The 18,536-nt window shown below is 49.7% G+C and overlaps 1 protein-coding gene across 1 annotated transcript; it reads right to left on the bottom strand.

Annotated features, from left to right (window-relative positions):
* Positions 1 to 225: 225 nt before the first annotated feature.
* On the bottom strand, positions 226 to 4,210 carry LOC128725590 (uncharacterized). The gene is made up of 5 exons (XM_053819349.1): positions 4,120 to 4,210; positions 3,952 to 4,055; positions 3,814 to 3,885; positions 924 to 1,772; positions 226 to 858 (listed from the first exon to the last, which is right to left on the bottom strand). Exons 1-5 carry the CDS (start codon positions 4,208 to 4,210, stop codon positions 226 to 228), a joined length of 1,749 nt encoding a protein of 582 aa, XP_053675324.1.
* Between the last annotated feature and the right edge of the window lie 14,326 nt (positions 4,211 to 18,536).

The raw sequence follows: 18,536 nt of genomic DNA, 5'->3' as shown, positions 1-18,536 counted from the left end.
CGAATACGCATGATGCGATTGTAGGGGTCGTCGTGTCGCTGCTGGAAAAGCCATTCCAATGATCGTTGCTGCACTGGTCCGTGTATAGTTAGGTTGGATTTCAATTCGCAGTACGAGAACCGAATAAAGAGCGAGATTTTAGTTTGTTCCGTAACCCCTCGGGGAAACGGAACGAAAAAGCATCTCACGATCATGTTATATATGTAAGGTTATCTGTTGTTTTTCTTAATTCCCTCCCGTTGCGGCATCTTCCGGATCGCCTCCCGTCTTTTCCGGTGAGTTCTGCGAGGAGGACGTCGTCTCACCCTCTTCACCGGTCGAACCCTCACCAATCGTGGCCAATTCACTCTGCCCGTCGCCACCCGGTTCCGCGGAAGGTGTCGTCGAAACGGCAGAATCCGTGGCCAATGACACCGACGTGTCGCTCTTCTTACCGCGTCGCTTCTTCTTGTGCTTCTTCTTCTCCACCTCACCCGTTTCGTTCTCCTCCTCCACGAAGTTGTAGTTCGGTGGGAACAGGGTGGCGCACTCCTCCTGCCCCTCGACAGCGTTCTGGCTGACGTAGCAGGGACCCATCGCCGTGAGGGCCAACATCGCGTGGCTCGTCGCCTTCGACACCTTCATGATTAGCTTATCGTTCACGTTCGGACGCTTCGTAGTGTACCGTTCCGTCGTCTTCGCGATCAGCTCCGCCGTTTTCGGATCACCGGTGCTGAAGTACCCGAACGCCATCACCTGCGTTTTGTACTTCTCGTTCATTGCCACCTCGAGCACGTCTCGCTTCTTGTACGCGTCGAACACCATGCAAATGTGAGGCGGCTCGGGAACAGGATCCGGCGGCAGGAAGTGCTCCGTAAGCTGCGTGCAAGAGACATAACACCTGTCAGAACGAATGTTGCGGTGTGCTTTGGAGTGCTACTTACGTGGCGGAAAATCAAGTAGAACAGTGCCGCATTCGCTCGCCGGTTCGTCGGTGTCCAAACACCGGGTATGATCAGCATCGGACAGGACTCCTCATCGAACGTCTCCTTGGACGCGTTCTGTGACGACTCAGACGACGTGGTCGTTGCGATCGAGCTGGCGCTCTTCTGTGGAGGCAATTTCGCTACCATCTTCCACGTACCATCGTTCGCGTTGTACAGCATCTCGAGCGGTTCGATCATACGCGGGATCACCTTCTCGACGTTACCGTCCGCGTCCAGCACCTCGACCGGTTCCGTGATCACCTTCACGAACGCCCCGATCACCTCTTCCGGTGGGCGCGTTTCGCCTTCGTTCAGCTTCCACACGTACGCCTGGATGTCCTTGTAGTAGATCTGCTCGAACACGTCGTCTGCCAGCCGGTTCTCGCACTCAAAGTGTAACACTTCGAGCATCTTCGGGTTGAGATGCACCAGACGCTTCTCCTTCATGTGCAGATCGTGCTTTTCCGCATGATCGTGCAGTTTCTTGAAGACGTCCTTGTGCACGTGTGGCATGAACAGCGTAATGCCCATATCCGGGATGTTGGTCATGATCTCGTCCGTTACGTGCGTGATATAGTCGAGACGCTTTTTAGCGGCCGCCTCCTTCTCGATCCGGGCTACCTCTTCTTCGCGCTCCTGGCGAACATCTTCGCGCTCCTGCTCGTCCGGTGTCAGTTCCCACAGCTCGTAGTACGTACGTTCTACTTCACCGGCACGGCACTTCAACTCGACGTCCAGTTCCTCGGTGATGAGATTGATCAGCTTCGGCACGTTGGTGCCAAACATCAGGTTTACGATCTTACCGTGCTGGGATCCCAAAAACCCATGGACATAAGGAACAAAATTTCTTTTTACTACGCGAAACAACATAACAAAAGATTGCAGAGTTTATCAATGCATACTATTGAGCCCTACATACAAACGAAGCGGTGAATTGTTTCAGCTTCGAAAGCCAAAACGAAAAATTTCAATCACATCCTGCCTACGCTGTAATCGAAGTCAAACATTGCCGTTCTCCAACCGGTCGTTTGAGGTCCTATTTTTACGAGGACGCTCGCAAACTGGAAAAACCTACCGGGCACGGTTTGATGGCATGTTACTTTTATGGATTTAATTGATTGATTGATTTCATTTTATTAGTTTACACTGTGCTGTGTGTATGCGTGTTTGAGGAAGTCAGGAAGCGATCAGTAATGGCGGCCTTTAATCCAGGACGATATCCTCGCTCAGAGTGCGAGAGAAAGAGAGAGATAGCACACAACCCGTAAGGATGCGTCCGTTTATTTATGAACCACCCGGTCATCGTAAACGGACCGGTGGGATTGGATTTTTATGTCACCGTTCCTGTGTTTGCGAACGAACGCTTGTTGCCACATTTCCGATTTCTTTTGGGGTGGGAAAAATGTTTACTTTCACCCCATGACGCGGTATCGATTAGTATTGGCGGTTTTTTTTTCTTCTACCGAATCCTTCGCATTACGGGCGGCATGACGTGTGACCTTTCGATAAGAAATTGTGCCAATTTGCTTGCAACAAAAACGGTCCGTGGAAGGGTTCCGCGGTTAGTTTCGCATTAAAAATAGACCTGAAAGGGGCATTATGCTTCGTGCCTCGTTTTCCTTGCTATGCTTTTATGGTTGGTTTGGTTGGGCAAAGGCAAGCTTGTAGCTTTCTCCCAGCGCCATTCGTGTCTTAATTAAAGCTCCGTTTTCCTTGCGTCTGTAACATGACAGGACACCGGCGGCCACATGATGGATACGAGTGGGGCCTTCAAGGCTCCGTTTCAGTAATCGCGCCGGTGACCGCGTGAGGTAGAAAATCAGGTTAACGGCTGCATGTTGAGGAAAGTTTGTAATGAGCCTTCTTAGGGTCACCGAAGAAACGGTGTGGAAATGGTTTGGAAGGACGACTCGTTGGAACACGCATTAGATCGTTGCAAGGATTTTTTATCCTTTTACAAAATCGCCCTGAACCACCCTTGAAGTGTCTTGCGAAACCAAGACAAGTTACCCATCCAAAGGGAACAATAATTAAATTTTTATTTTGCGACTTTCTGCCAGGTGTCTCGTACAGCTTGTCAAACACTGTACAGTGCAGCTTTAAGCATACGGTCCCTTATGGGGTTCGATCGCGTGCTGAGTCCGCCCACCCACACCAACGATGGAGAATGCAATCCGTTCCTGTGGTGTGTCCTTCCGATGGCCTGCTTCGTTCTCAGAAACCGTTCCCCCCACCAGTATGGTCATAATGTTGTCAATTTTGGGACAGTTGTTCCACATCAAATGTCGTACCATTTCAGCGATCGGCATTTCGTTGCATAAACCCGTCGTAGCTGATTTGTTGGCGGAGCGAAAACCCCACGAGAAGAGGTTTTTATGGTTTATCCTTTCTTTTTTTGTGTTTGCAAAAAACTCCCCACCCCCTTCACTCACACACAGAGGCACATTTCAGCAACAGTTTGGGCAATAGGTTTCTGTTGGCTTTCGGGACGGCGACCACAAAACGGCCTCCGATTATGTCGACCGTCTTTGGTTTTGGTTGCGGAGCTGGTTCTTGTCAGCTTGGCCGGTGAAAGCGATAGATTTAATGGAGCCAAAAACCGGCGCAACCAACGGAGTTTCGATTCGAGCGTTAAAATCCATCCATTTTCAATAGAAGCCCTTTGAATAGTGGCTTAGCACGCAACCATCGAACGGTGCTACGTTGAGCAGTATCATGTCAGTTTAATTTTAAGCCAAATTATACTCCCAAGACAAATCGGTTATAAATCGAGGAATATTTTGAAACAGCACGGAGTTTGTGTGTGCCAAATTAGCTATTATACTCGGCGGCATAGATTGTTACTCACCGACGCGAACAGCCAGGTGGGTTCACTTTTATTCCGGAATCGCTTGAGCGCCGATATTTCATCCGATTTGCACTAAAGAAAGCAAAAACACGGAGGTTTTGTAGATGTGTTTTAAACCAACAATGGGCTGTCGCTTACGATGGCTAGCTGCAAGTTGTCGCCACCGAGTTCTAGCTTGATTTTCTTCAAACTGCCGATCATACCGACGCACGGGCCACACCATTCCGTATACACGTCCATAACTGAAAGAAGGAGATTCATGATATCGCCTGAGGGATAAGACAACGCTTCCATCCTTCGACTGACCAAGCAATCCGTCACGTTCGAGGAACTTCTCAAACTCGTCGTCGGTGTTAATTTCCGACTGGAGCTGCTGGACTCCTCCCTTCTTAGCCATTCAGCCGTGCAACGTGTCTGTACGGGAATTTGGTAACACAAACAATTTCGACCAGCCGACGATCGACTTCACAAGGAATTTTGGGGTAGGTTTGCAAGAACCTACAACAAACCTGGGCCAAAACAAATCCGCTTTGATGGAAAAGCAACCCGAAAACCCGTCAGCTCGTTTCGAAAGGGTAGCTAGGACTGCCCTACCGGAGGTCCAACGTCACAGCCAGCTATGGAAACGACGCATTTCGAAATAACCAACCGGAGCAACCACCCGGTTGCCGTAGGAACCGTAACCAGTAGTAGTTTCCCCTTTTTTGGCATTTCTTTTCCCTTCTTTTCGCCGGGCACGGACGGTCCTTCCTGTCAGCACCACGTCTTGCGCAAGGCCTGGATGGTTGTGTACATGATCACGTGGGTGCGTTGTTTGCGCTTTGTTGCTCACCGGTTGCTGTGCGTTTTCACTTGACAGCTACCGCCCGTTTGACAGCTACGGACACCAGGCGTCCGCTTATTGTTTACGTCGGATGCGGCGTTTGTAGACGCTATGGAGATGAAATACGGTGCACTCGGGCTAATGGGACGTGACACGCCAACATCGGCTTGAGGTCTTCCACATCCGCGAAGCTGAAAGGCTTTGCTGTCGACACGGACGCACCACATGCGGGCTTTCGTCGCATCGCGTCAGATTTATGAATGCACAAGAAACGTACGTGCTCGCGATCGTTATTGCTTCATATTACCCTCGAACGGGAGTCGTTCGGTTGCTCTTCTGCGTTGATACTGCGGCTGGTCGGTTGGCCCTTCCATTCCAAAAAAAAAAAGGCGAGCAGATTTATGTCCCCGACTCCGGCACACGTCCGTGAGCCTCTGCGGGTTTGCATGTTCCGTGTTCGAGCATTTCGCATGCTAAGAGAACAGGGTGGCACTTGCTGGATGAAGTGATTCGTGCCAGGAAGGCCAACAGCAACAAGTTGTCGCCCGGTCAATCGAGGTGCCGACGGGTGGTACTTCATCGGTTAGCCTCATCGAACGCCGCTGGCATCATCATGCAGATGTCCTTTGGGATTTTGGTTTATTGGTTTCTCTTTTTTTGTCGTCTCGTGTTCTGCTTCATCTCTGCGTGACTAAGCGCACTAACGTCGAACTCAATCTTACCTACACCCTTCGCAGAGAGGGTGGGAGGTGGTTGCAACAGCCAAATGCAACAGTCTGGTTGGTGGTTGCAAAACGAAGGGCACATGAGAGTGCTCTTGATCTACATTTAAAATACCCCATTCAGACCAAAGTGGCTTTGAATAACGATAATAAAGCTCCAAACTGGCAAAAGGGGACTAAAAATGATGCAAGTGAGTTTGGGTCGAGTTGTAAATAGGTTTGAAAAAATCATAAATTTACCCCCACTTCGAATTAACCTCCATTCCCAGCCACTTTCGTTTAAAATTAGCCAATTTATATCCCCCTTCCATCGCTTACACAAACAACAAAAAACCTCAACCCCCCAATACGACGTTATCAAACTCTCGCCCCTATCAAACGGCAGTTTTGAATTGAGCTTCGATAACGATTGGCAGGTATTTCGGGTGGGTATAGTAGAGGGCAATAAAAAACTGTTTTACCCTTCCATTCATTAAACGATCCCTCAATTCGATTGCCTTGCTTTTGGTTCGATCGTTGGGGAGACGCAGGAAGAAACCCGCCCCTTTTGGTCTACGATAAGATGGTCGATTTCGTTCTCACCTCAGCCTCCCCTGTGGCCCTGGTTCCAGGGGTGTGCTGAGCAACCCTTCGTCATCCTAACCATCTCCCCCCTAATTTGCCCCATCGAACCGGGAAGGTTTGTGCTGGTCAAAATTAGCCGGCCTGTTTTATCGATTCGCTGTGGTCTCGAACGTACCGATCTTTAGCGTTTTTTCGTGCGGTATTCGAGACCTTCACGAGTTAAATCCCGGTTTGGTCTTTATCTTTTTGTCCTTCCGGGACCTCCGGTTGATCAGTGCGGCATCTCTACACGAAGCGATCTGATTGTGGTTGCTGAGGCCGGCGATAATCGGCTCGGATTTAAAGTGCAGCATGCAAATGGAAGGAAGTCTCGCTCTAGATGGTTCAGAAAACGAATACTCAAATTAATCTGATATTCTTTGATACACCGCAAAACACATACACATTCGAACGCCCATTGCATGTTTTTATTAGAGTGCATATGAATGCATGCAACTCGATGCAACGAGCCTTTTTGAAGTGGCGTTTGAAGCTTAGCAGCACTTTGGCTTGCCCTTTGGTTGCCCCGAGCCCCATCCAACGTTGTCCAACCTTCAGGCCACCCGTCGCCAATCGCTTGCAATCGCTGATAGTGCACCAGGCGGTGGTGCATCAGATGCACTTTTAAACTGCATTCTTATCGTGTTTGAAATGGTCTCGCCAACTACAGCGTTTGCAAAAGTGCCCACCGCTAAAGGGCCGTCGCGTCTGGGGTTTCCTGAGCCCACGGGTGTGCAATCACGGATCATCCTCGACCGGGACGGTTCGGAGTTCGCATCCCGATGGAGACACGTCGCAATAGTTTACAGTAGAGTTGTAAAGTGAGATGGGGAGAGATGGGGAGAGAGAGAGAGCAAGACGAAAGTTACTTCGAAAGTAAGCCGCAGTCCTAAGGGCAGATGAACCAGACGAAACGGCCCGAACTAGTTAACCTGGGGTGCGTAGTTTCGAGACCACTGCAAACCATTGCCGATCTCGACGATGTATGCAAATTATTGGCTAATTAGCATACACGGACAATAAAGAAAGTGTCTTTTTATGAAGGGTTAGTACATGGGAATGCTTTTGCTCTCCGACCGACTCGTAATGCTCTCTTTAAAGTCACTGAGGTGCATTCAAATGCAGCGCTCTCGCTTTTCTTGAAGCACTTGCAATCGCCCCAACGAGCCAATCTGATGAACCATCGACGCCTCGTTGCTGATAAGACGCGACGCTATTTATAGAATGAATCGAGCAATCGAGCGGTACATGAACGTCTTGCAAGTATCTTCAAGCTGGCACACAGTGACGTTCCACTTTTGTCGACTTCTGGAAGGGCTTTCTGTAGGTGTACAAGATGGAAGTTTCTTTATATGAACGCGTGTTGGTATATTTGTAGTGAGCTAAATTAATATACATAATTCATAGCGCGTGTGTATTTCTTATTTTAGATGTGACCAAATATCCAATTAAACGTCTGGTTTCAAGTATACGCAGTTCTGTTCTAGCATCAAGGATTAGTAATCACTCTTTTCAACATTTTCCGTCAGATGGCGTTGGTGTTTCATTTCATTCTATTTATGAAAGCGAGAGAGAGAAAGAGAGAGATTTTTATTTCCCTACCCGTGAGAATGTTTGTGTAAAATATGGCCGCCTGTGATTTACTAGACACATCACATCTACAAGCCACTGACAACGCGCGCGACAGAAAGAGAGAGAAAGAGACATTTTCAGACTGCTCCGCAAAGAAGCGAGAAAGCGAAATTTACGACCATTGCTGAGAAAAGCCAGGCAAACGTAAAAGAAAGTGGAGCACAGACGAATTGAGCACCCTAATCGGTGTGTTTGTGAGCGGTCCTTTTCGGTCAGCATTGCGAAACGAGTTCACGTGAGCGCCTCCATACCAACTAACACCCCCGGTGGATGAGAATGTCCTTACGGCGAGCCAACAGTGAAATCGCGCTCCCGTTTTTTTGTGTGCGTGTTCTCACTCTCGCTCGTTTTCTTTCTGCTTCTCTTTCAGCGCTTTGCGACGCACGCGATATGACCGTGGGGGCGCTCGTCCTGTGCAAAGGACAACGGGCACGCGTTACCATGTGTGTGTGGGTGTGCGTCTACGTCTGCTGGGGGAGGAGTGGGCCTTTGGGAAAAGTTTGGAGCTGGGGTGATGGGTTGTGAGGAAAGCGTGGCGTTCCGTCGTCCGTAGGCCGGAATTTGTATCGCCGTAAAATCGATTTTCACGCAACGCTACGCGGCCTGGAGTACTAAAAATTGCCTCCACCGAGGCCTGATCCTGGCTGTGCGTCGTTTCCCGCTGCCTGGTCGTCCTCTAGGCCGCCTGCTCGCACCAACACGACGACAACGGCACCAACGACCGCCTGACTGACGTTGTGCAGTGAGGTGCAGCATGAAGAAATGCACCTCGAGGCCATCGGCGCTTCGGTGTTTGCATAGTAGCGTAATAGTAGCGTAGAGTTAATGGGGGAAAAAAATAATTACACCGTTTCTCCGCGTGCCGTTTCTGGATAGTTTTATTTTTGCAACACCACCGGATGGTACTCACTCTAGTTGGTGGAACAAGAACAACAAAAAAAAGCCCGTCCAGTAGCAAAGGACAGGTCGTTTTTTATGTTTTTGAGGTGCATCATAGAAAACAATGCGATTAAATAATTAACTGCTCCGAAAAACAAGCCGTCCGTATTATTATTTAAAGCTTCATGAGCCGTACCTAAAGTTATTAAAAAAGCAAAAAATATTACACGCATGCATGTTTAATTTTGGCGCGAAATATTTTCATCAAAAAGCGCACGACTGCTTTTGGTCCACTAAAGGCTGTTAATTAGGTCAGCAGACTGAGAAAGAAAACTGAAACTAATCGACGGGGGTTTTTCTAGCTTCTACACGACCAAAAGAAACCGATGAAATGCACCAAAAACCGTCGACGGTTGCACATTTTAGAACCTCGTTTTCTCTCCCCTTCCAAGCCAACCTATTCCCCGCCTTCGGAACAGGACTGGCCTGATTGTTTAGCGAGATTTCTTGCTCTTATTTCGCCTTTACACCAAAATTCTACCTTTCCCTCATTTCACTCTGACTCTCTCTTTCACTCCCCCATCACCGCTACCCCCTAGGAGGGGTGGTTCATAAACCCCACCGCTTTATGTCGAGAGTTTTTACGAGAAAATCCCCACTCGAATCATCATTCACCGGGCGAAACCGGTTCTGGGCTTCACAGCGTCCGGCCTACGCTGATGAATTTTGCATTTTCATTCAATAACTCACACAACCGCAACCGACCGTGCGCCTGAGTGCCGTCGTCGCGCGACTCACAATCGTAGCCCAGTTGATGTTGTGAAGGGACCCCCAAGCGGGTGGGTTGAGAGGGTGGCGCATTTTTCACCCGTTCGATGCACACCTCGCCCACACCCGCCAACGAGTGCGTGAGTGTGTGGGGTGTGCAAACCGCGGCCCGTGTAGTGGTGCCTGTGGTGCGTAAGGACATGCGCAACAAACCCTGCTGGTGAGTGCCGTGAGGGCGCTCAGGTGATTTTTCCATCGCATCGCTCTCGGGGAAAATAGGAAGGCAAGAGAAGAAGAAGAAGAAGAAGAAGAAGAAAACGGCAACCACCACGGCAAAGGTTCGCCAAGCGACCAAGCGTCTTAGTTGCGGACTCAAACTCGACCGAGCTTGTTTCATAACGCTTGCAGCCTTCCAGCCTGCTGCCGTGGCTACCGGGGGTACCAGAAACAACTGATTTCTTGTCTTTTTGTGTGTGTGTGGGTGTGTGTTTGTGTGGTGTTTGAACGGATGCTAAAGGGAAAGGATCACGAGGAGCTACAGGAGCTTGGTGTGGTTGTGATTTGTTGTGTGAAATGTTCCTTCGAGAAGGAACAACAAACAAGCTGCAATCCGCCATAGCGATTCCGCCGTGCTAAGAACAAAACCGGATATGAGAGAGGGAGAGCCTTTTTGTCCTCGCGAAACCTGTGCTGCTGGTTTACGGAAACGGCTGCATTGAAAAGCATACTCTAAATCGTGCTAGAGTTGTTGCGAAAAGCATCCATTTTTATCGCAGCCGCAGTGTGAGTGTAAGCCCTGTGCCGAAGGACCAAAGAAACCTGACCTTTATCCCAATCCATCATCGCAACATCGCGGCTAGGGATGTGTGTGCTTGCGCAAGTGTGTTTGTTTGTGTGTATGCATCGAAAAGGATGCCCAAGAGCATGGGCATTATTATTGCTGGCATGCAAAATGTCCTTTTCCGGATTCCGAGGCGGGGTCTTTTTGTTTTTCGCTCCGCAACGCAACGTGCCTTTAGCCAGGCAAAGGCCAGGCACGAGAAAACAAAAAAAAAACAGAACTCAGCCTGAAGCCAATCCGAACGGAGTCCGCTTCCGTCGGCGAACGTCCGGTTGACAGGAACCTTTGACTCTGACACTTTTGTGTACTACTTTTATCGATTTTTCTTCCCTCATCCTCGAGCGGGTCGGTCTCGTCTCGGTTGGGTGAGAAAGAAGAAGCGAAGAAGAGGCGAACAACACACACACGCACACGCACACGCTTGGAAGTGAATGGAGCCTGGTGGCGTGGATGTTCCTTTGCTTGTTCCTTTTATCATCATGCCGCATAAATTAGTATTATTTTTGTTTCCCTCCGTTCCGAGCTTCGCGCACACAGCTTGCTGAATGGAAATCATAGGGGTTGTTTTTTTGGGAGGTTTTCTTTTGCGGGCTTTTGCTTCGAGAAATTTTCCCTTCACAAGTCCCATCCGGATTGGCGCGAGAGGGCTGTCACAGTTTCTCGGAGTTTGTTTGTGTGCGATGGAGCAAGAGACAGAAAGAAAGCGAGAGAGAGAGAGAGAGAGAGAGAGAGAGAAGGAGAGCGTGCGAAAGTGCGTGTATATGTGTCTTGCAGGTGCTGTGGGTGGTGTTGGAGGTGCTGGTGGGTTCGCCGAATGGCAGGAGGCAGATTTTGCACAAACAACAGTAAAGGCGAAAGGAGCTGCCAGAGTGAAGAAAAAGGATATGCCTCTGGTCGCTGGAGCGACGGAGAGCGCTGCTTCTAACAATGGTTCGTCGGTGGGCGAATTTCCACGAAAATGCAAACACAGCGCTTTCCCATCAGGTGAGTGCCTGGTTGGCGTTTTATTTTTCTTTGCTGTTTCTTTTTGTTGTTTTTTTGCTTTCTCTCTCATCGGTCGGTCGGCACTTTTAATTTATTTGATGAAAGCAAAGCCTACTGCTGGCGCACTGTCACCAACGACACAGGCCAATACCAGTGTGTGCAGGCAACGGATAGAGCATGGTAGAGAAGGATAGAGAGCACTCGAGGGAGACAAAATCAAGTACCCATGATTTTATGGCCACTCCAACGACGCCTTATGTCGCGGATTCGAAAAGACTCCATTCGAACGGAGATTTATTTGGCACCTCAAAATGAACAACGTACTCCAAGTCTACTAAAGATACGTCATAAAAGCCTACCTCCTTGCACTGAGCAGGGTATAAGTGTTGTTTTGTGTAAAAAGTACAAACACAAACGCCTTGCATGCAGAACTGCAAGCTTCTCGTGGTAACAATCAAGCAGTGGAGGTGTTGGAGGAAAATCCCACAAAATCCCGACAAAATCGCCGTCCGTTCGTGAGCGAATCGTCCCCAAAAAAGCAGAACGGACAAGAATTGCACGCACCAGAGCAGCAGAAAAGGATTTGAGTGCGCGAGTTCTGTCACCCTCCCCCAACCGGAGAACAGAACGTGTATATGGGGGAGTCTCGTCAACGCGTCGGTATGCGTGTGCGTGTCGATAAAATAAAAAGAGAGCGAGAGAGACGAAACAGAGAGAGAGAGAGAGAGAGAGAGAGAGAGAGAGAGAGAGAGATAGCTAGTGTGTGAAAGCGAGAAAGAGATCTAAGGGGGCGAGACAATTCCCTGAGAGACCCAACGAGAAATGGTCGCAATCATGTGAGCGCCATTTTCCCGCCTGCCTCCCACTTATCCACTACCCACCGCCCACCCCTTACCACCTCCACAAGCAGTGCTCCTTTGGGCATTCGAGGGAGGCAACCGCAAATGGGAAACGCTGCTGGAAAATGGGTTGATCAGCGAGCCTTTTTGTGGGGATGGTGGAAATCGTCGAGCAGGAAAATGGAAGGAAATGGGTGCTCAGGAAACAAATGACAAATGACGAAACGGGGCTGGGGCACCTACGCGGTAGGTGGGTGGGTGGGTGGTTGAGCACCCGATCCTGCCGCTTGGGGGCGGAAGCGGGACAAAAACTCATTAAAATTATTGAGCAGAACCTCTTGCCCGCTGGTTTCGAAATGTGGAAATCAAATAAAAATCGAAATTGCCAATTCGATTGCGGGAGAAATGATTTCTTTTGCCTCCTCGCACTCGCTTTCTCGCCGGTCTTCACTCCGCCCGCCTTCGCATATCCACGAGGGTGGTTTAGCTTTCTAAGCATGTTTCGTTTGGTTGGCGCTCGAAATTTCGATGCCGTTTGCCGTTTTTGCGGATTCGACCCCAAAAGTGATTAGCGACTGAGAGTGCGGGGTTGATGGGGTTGCGAAAACCGAGAAGAAATAGCACACATTAACACACACGCACATACAGAAACCCGCAGACGGGGTGATTCGTTGCATTCCAAGAGTCTTCGAGGCTTACCATTTTTCGCAACCGAATGTAACACCGACGATCGTCACCGTTCGTGGAAAACTCGTGGGAAAGCTTGCCCACCGCTTCCGAATTTTCTTTCTACTCACATTTTCTCTTTCCTTCCGGCCACCCGGCACACGGACAAGGGTGCGTAATGATGTGTGCGGCGTGCGTAATAAACATTCATAATTCATTATCACCACCACCGGAGCAGCCGTTCCGGAAAGGCGCGAAAGATAGACACACAGGGCCTACGAGAATGGGGCTTGCGCCCGTGCGAAAATGAGTGACCACCGGAGCGACCGGGTACTCATTTCCATGGTTTCCTTCGATGATGTTTGTGTCGCGCCCGTTCGGCATTTATGTGGTGGTGGTGAATGTGTCTTCCTTTTAGAGGCTTTTTTTCTTCGCTTTCGCCCCGACTTTTGCAGGAGATTTGTTTTGCCGCCGGGCCGTTTTTTTTCTGGGGCACTGTATGGTTGTACCATTTTAAATGTCAATCTAACTGGATTAGATTTTTCCACCAGCGACCATGATTAGGCGACGGGTCTTACGTTCCAAAGAAGTACATTCCAAAAGCAGGATAGATCGGAATTAAGTACCAACACGATTCAGCAAGTCTTCCCCTTCTCCGTAAAACGCACGTACGGAAAGTCTGGCAAATCTCGTGGCAAAGTTTCCTGGAACAAGTTCTACGTTTTCGCCTCTGGCCCTCTTTGCGCACGTTCTCACTTTGCTGTTCCGGTTCAGGTTACCAGGCAGCCAGGCGAAAGGCCACGAGCCGGGGCCTAAAGCTTCCAGCTGGGATCCGATGTCGCTTAACGTCGGAAAAACCCCGCGATGGAGGGAGGTGGATTATCGGGTGAAAGTTGTGAGTGGCGAAGAAGAAGAAAACGTTGGAGAAAAGAATCCTGCCGAGTTTGGCTTTCGGTTCGTGGTTTGATTTATCTACTTACCAGTTTTTAATAAACCCACGGCTCGCTCCCCCAAAACGGTAGCGGCACGTAAATCAATGGCTTTTGACAGGTAGCCAGTGATATTAAGCTAAACCTCTATCCTTAAGCGAGTTGTCTGGGTTTTTATTCTACCTTTTACATAGCTCTCCGCGCACGAACTCTCAGACTTTGCAGCTTCGCACGCCTCCTAGGCGCTTACGGTCACCAGCAACACCGGGGCAATCTGGCGGGTGTGCTTTTTCCCGGAATCCACCGCCGGGAGCGTATCCGAAACCAGATTAATGCGGAAATCGATTCGTTACGGTGCTATCCCGAAATTGGAAGCAAGCCTAGCCGAGCAGCAGAGCCGAGCGTGTGGGGCAAAAACTAGATCCGTGCATCGAATTACCATGCACCGTTGGTTCTACCCAGCATGAGCTGAGATGGTGGTTATTTTTTTTGGCTTTATTTCGCTCAAGGGCTCTCACTCAACTATACCGTACGTGGGTGTGTGAAAACGGCCATTGCAGCCAGTTGCAGCATGGTGCTGTGCGCACGTGGGCATGTGTTGTTCCATGAAAATCTCGCTCCATCTAGCTTGATAGGCGGGCGTAGCAATGAGCCAAGAAAACCGTACGAATCGCCTCAAACCGTGTCGGAATAGAAACCGATGCTCCCGAGTGAGCAGGTGGTTCTGGTTAAAAATCGGCCCTCACTCGTGGGAGGTAAAAAATACCACCCATCTCATCTGGGGTGGTTTCGAGAAAATGGAAGCTATATTTTATTTAATTTTCCACCAGTTTCCGATGGCGCTGAGCGAGAGAATTGAGCCTCCGTTGGGAATAGAATGCCGGGCTACGTGAAATGAAAAAAAAAACAACAACAACACGGCATTAATTACCACGGAGCACACTCACGAACCGCTTTTCCGGATGAGGTGTGCCGATTCAAGGAGCGAGTTTTCCCGGCGCAATGGAGAATGGTTTTCCGGTGGCAACATGAAGCTAGCGCGGTGGTTTTCGGTTCCACGTTCTCGGTCGGGGCCATTTTGGGCTTCGTTGAGTAGCTGGCGGGGTTGCCACTAAGTGCGTGACAGCTCACGGTGCGCTTGAATCACTGCAAACAGCGAAACACCACTCGACGTTAACGTCAACTTGACAAAAGTCATCCTTATCGTAATGAGAAAAGCAACCATTGCGTTTCTCCTTCTCGCTCCCTTGAAAGATGATTTTTTTGTTGTTGCTGCTAAAGAAAGCTTGCCCCGAGTGCTTTCCACTTTGTTAGCAACCCCATCTTCGGGGGTAATGATAAAATTAATTTAGCATGCACAAACTGTGTGAACATGGCTGTGGAACAAATAAAAAGGAGCGAGGGTACCAGTAGCAGTAGCAACAACAACGAAAAAATATAACAAAATAACCAGAACCTCAACAAAAGCTCTCGGCAGCGCTCGAAACGCTCGTTCGTTTCGTTTTTCCAGGCGAGGGCATGGGTTTTCCTTCGCTGCTGCTACTGCTGCTGCAGGAGCACATTACTCCGCATAAATATTTGCATTTCAATAGCAAAACATTCGCTCAGCCACTCGCTGCGGAAGTTGCACGCCTCTTCACGCCCGGTCGGGTCCGGTTTCGGGTGGGCCGCCCTTGTTTCATAATTATACGCTCAAAAGGACACCGGAGCGGCCGAGCAGGGTGCCGTTTTCCAGGACGCAAGTGCAACGGCTGACCTTCGGTTGGCACAACAATTCGCCCTCCAGTTTTCAAAATCCCGGGCGAATGATTAACATATTTTGCGCTCCAGCCCCCACCGGCCAAGGACGGTACGGAATGTTACGCGAGTAAGCAATGTTTGGCCAACAATGTGGACCATCGGTGCATCGATGCATCTATGCTGGGACGCTGGTGCTGGTCCTCGAAAAGGACCGCGTGAAAGTTTCCCAAAGCTAGCTGCATACGTTCGTTGCCACAAGCTTTTCACGCCGGGAGTGGCTTAATGGGGAGGAGAAAAAAGTGCAACCCCTTGGGTGAACTTATTGACACCGTTTCGCTGGAACTTTTGTCACTCGCCCTGGACACTTTGGGCATCATCCATGAGTTATGAAGTTGAGTGGGAAAGTTTTGAACGAAGTTTAGATCTGTTGAACGAGCAAGGGGGGGGGGGGGAGGGGAGGGAAACTATTTTTCCTGAAAAAGACGCTTAAAGCTTGCGTCAGCGCACACACGGTGTTTCACTTATTTTTCGACAATCGGGAGTTGCCGAGGGGTTCGAATTTCGATCCTAGCGATATAAATCCGCCCCATATGCACAGGTTGATAAACTGCGCCAAACATTCAACCGCTCGATACAGCACAATATTCCGCACCACGTAGCATCGGGGAGCTAAACTTTTAACGCGAAGCACGAACGATAATGGAATACAATTAGGAATGGAGCAATGAAAGTCTGAAAAAAACGCCCCAAATGCAGCAATCGAAAATTTGTTTTTCTTCGGCTCGCACTAGCGATGGAAATTTCACCCAATAACACCAAGCGCGCGTCGGTTTGTAGGAAAAGTTTTCCCAAAGCATTGTACAGACGGTGAAGGCGAATATGGCGAGCAACAACAGCAACAACAACAGCGAAAGAGAGAGAGAAAAAATGCCGACGAAGAAGAAAACTTTCTTACGAAGCGTGTGCTCGTGTTGCGGCACTTTGGCGCTCCTTTGCAGGCCACCTTCCCATCCTGGGAACCGCCAAAAGGGATAAACGTTGGCGGAAGTGCGATTGTGCAATGGGAAGCGACTCGCCCCAGGTGAAGGCAGGTGTAACCGAGCGATCTAAATAAGTTGCGACGGACCAGGCTGCCGTGGGCAGATCCGCGACTATCGGATGGCGCCCGGTTATCGGTTTAAAATTTACCACGCCAAGGATACTGCCCCGAGGGGGGCTGTCACAAACAATTACCACACCGTGCCCGTGTCCGTGGCAGGCTGATGTGTTTCCCTCCTATAGGGAAGCGAGGGGGTTAGATGGTTGCACAAAATGGCGAAGTTAAGCCATCGCCTGCAGGCCGCCGGAGCAAGTGCACCGTCGAGAAACGGTTCGATACGGACGCGCAACCCCCTTTTGGCCCTTTGGTGACTCTGCAGGCTCTGAACCGGCGATTCCGAAGATCGCACACCGGCCAAGGTGTGCGCCCATTCTGTGCCAATCCGGACGAGGTCCTTCCGAAAATGGGAACTCCAAAGTAGGTTAAATGATGCCGAGCTGAATTGCAATGGGGAAGGAGGATGCCATTTGCCGGCGAAACGGAGAGAGGACGGACATACAAATGCTTTATTTTCATTTGTTCTGGAGGCTGCAGTTTCTTGCTCGCCGTTTTTTCGCTACCCTTTTTTCTGCCCATTTTTACCGGTGCCGATGGTCGGGTGGTCTTTGTTCCTTGGGACGATCCAAACCCGGCGCAACAGATGCAAAAGCGAAGGAGCACCGTGGGGAAGTTGCATAAACCATGAAGAGAACTTGCTGACGCTGCAGCTTCACCTGCGGTGGTCTATTATTTCGCGACTAATGAGATGCATCCCGGATGCATTGTTTTAATTTGGCTTCGAGCTTTCTCTCAGTTACCGACGATGGTAAACAGTCGTGCCAGTCGCCTCTTTTAAACCACTATATTGGCGAGAATGTATAATAATATCCTGATTTTTTTTCTGTGCGTTTTTCTTTTCAGAATCCTTTTGCGCCTCGTACTAGTTCAGACTGTCACTGGTAGAGAGCACTCAGGCACCAAACATCAACCGGATGGTATAAACCCGTCGACCCGCCGGCTACGATTAACCGAACATCACTGCGGCAAACCCTGCTCGTCTGTGATAATGGGATGCCATTTAAATAAAACACCTGCGGCAATGGGCAAATGCTAAAAATTAGATTAACCTTTTCCCGCACAAATTCCGGCGAAAGATGGCTCCCGAGTCCGTTTGCTCACGCAAGCACGGAAGTCTATTTTCGCAAACCGAAAGCGTCTGTTGTTGGGCATATTGAGAAACGGAAAGCCCCAGGCAATGGCGTCCAAAAATGGCCTAAAAGTGGGTGCCAGAGCAGAGAGAACGTGAGAGAGAGAGAGAGAGAGAGAGAGAGAGAGAGAACGTGAGGAAGAGAGAGACACAGATCTTCTTCCCAATAGACCCATTTTGGCAAACAACGTGTGAATGAATTATTATCCCGACGTGATTTCCCCGAGATCCCCTTCGGATGGGGCAAAATTAATAAAAAAAAAAGAAAATACGAGTTCATCTCCGTTCCACTGGCCGTCACATGGTCCCCTCAGCAACCTGTCTGGTCAGTTCATTAGCTCAATGGCGCATCCAGCGCACGTAGGCCGATGGCCTGTGGAACCGTTGGCTCGAGAACATGTGAAATAAGGACGGGACGGAGTGGAGAGGGGAGAAGCTCTACCGCAGCATCCCAACCATCCTTCGGCATCTCGGCCGAGAGGTGCAAGAAGTAATTTCAATTTCAACGGAACTTAATTGAATTCGGCGACGCCTACCAGGCGCCCCCACCATAGGAAGCGGCTCCGACGGTGCTCACCCTCACGCCGGGGCGCCAATACCGGGACGGCACCACCAGTACGGAAAATCAATTTTCCATGCAATTTATTTTAAAAATTTCGTGCACCACGTCACACGCACCGTCCGAGGTGTGGGATTCCGGCGGCAAGGATGCGACACTGATAGTGGACAGGTGGGAAGAAGCGCAATGGGATCGGATCTGGTGATAACAAAGGCACGCAAACCAATTAGCGTGGGCGTGTGTTTGAGCTTCCGCATTCACTAGGTCCCCAGGGTGTGTTAGCAATTATTTCCAACGTTCGTAGGTTCGTGTTGTTGTGTGCCCCGTGTGAATTCCTTAATTCCATGTTTTGATGTTAAACCTTTAAAATTACTTGCGTTGTGAACGGTGACAGGACACACTCTCGCCCATTACGCGTGTGTTTGGAGCAAATAAATTCCCGAAGGTCCGAAG

This window comes from Anopheles nili, chromosome 2 (assembly GCF_943737925.1).
Source record: "Anopheles nili chromosome 2, idAnoNiliSN_F5_01, whole genome shotgun sequence".
NCBI classification, from domain to species: Eukaryota; Metazoa; Arthropoda; class Insecta; order Diptera; family Culicidae; genus Anopheles; species Anopheles nili.
The sequence above is the reverse complement of the archived record's forward strand: the minus strand, read 5'-3'. Positions and strand labels throughout refer to the sequence as shown.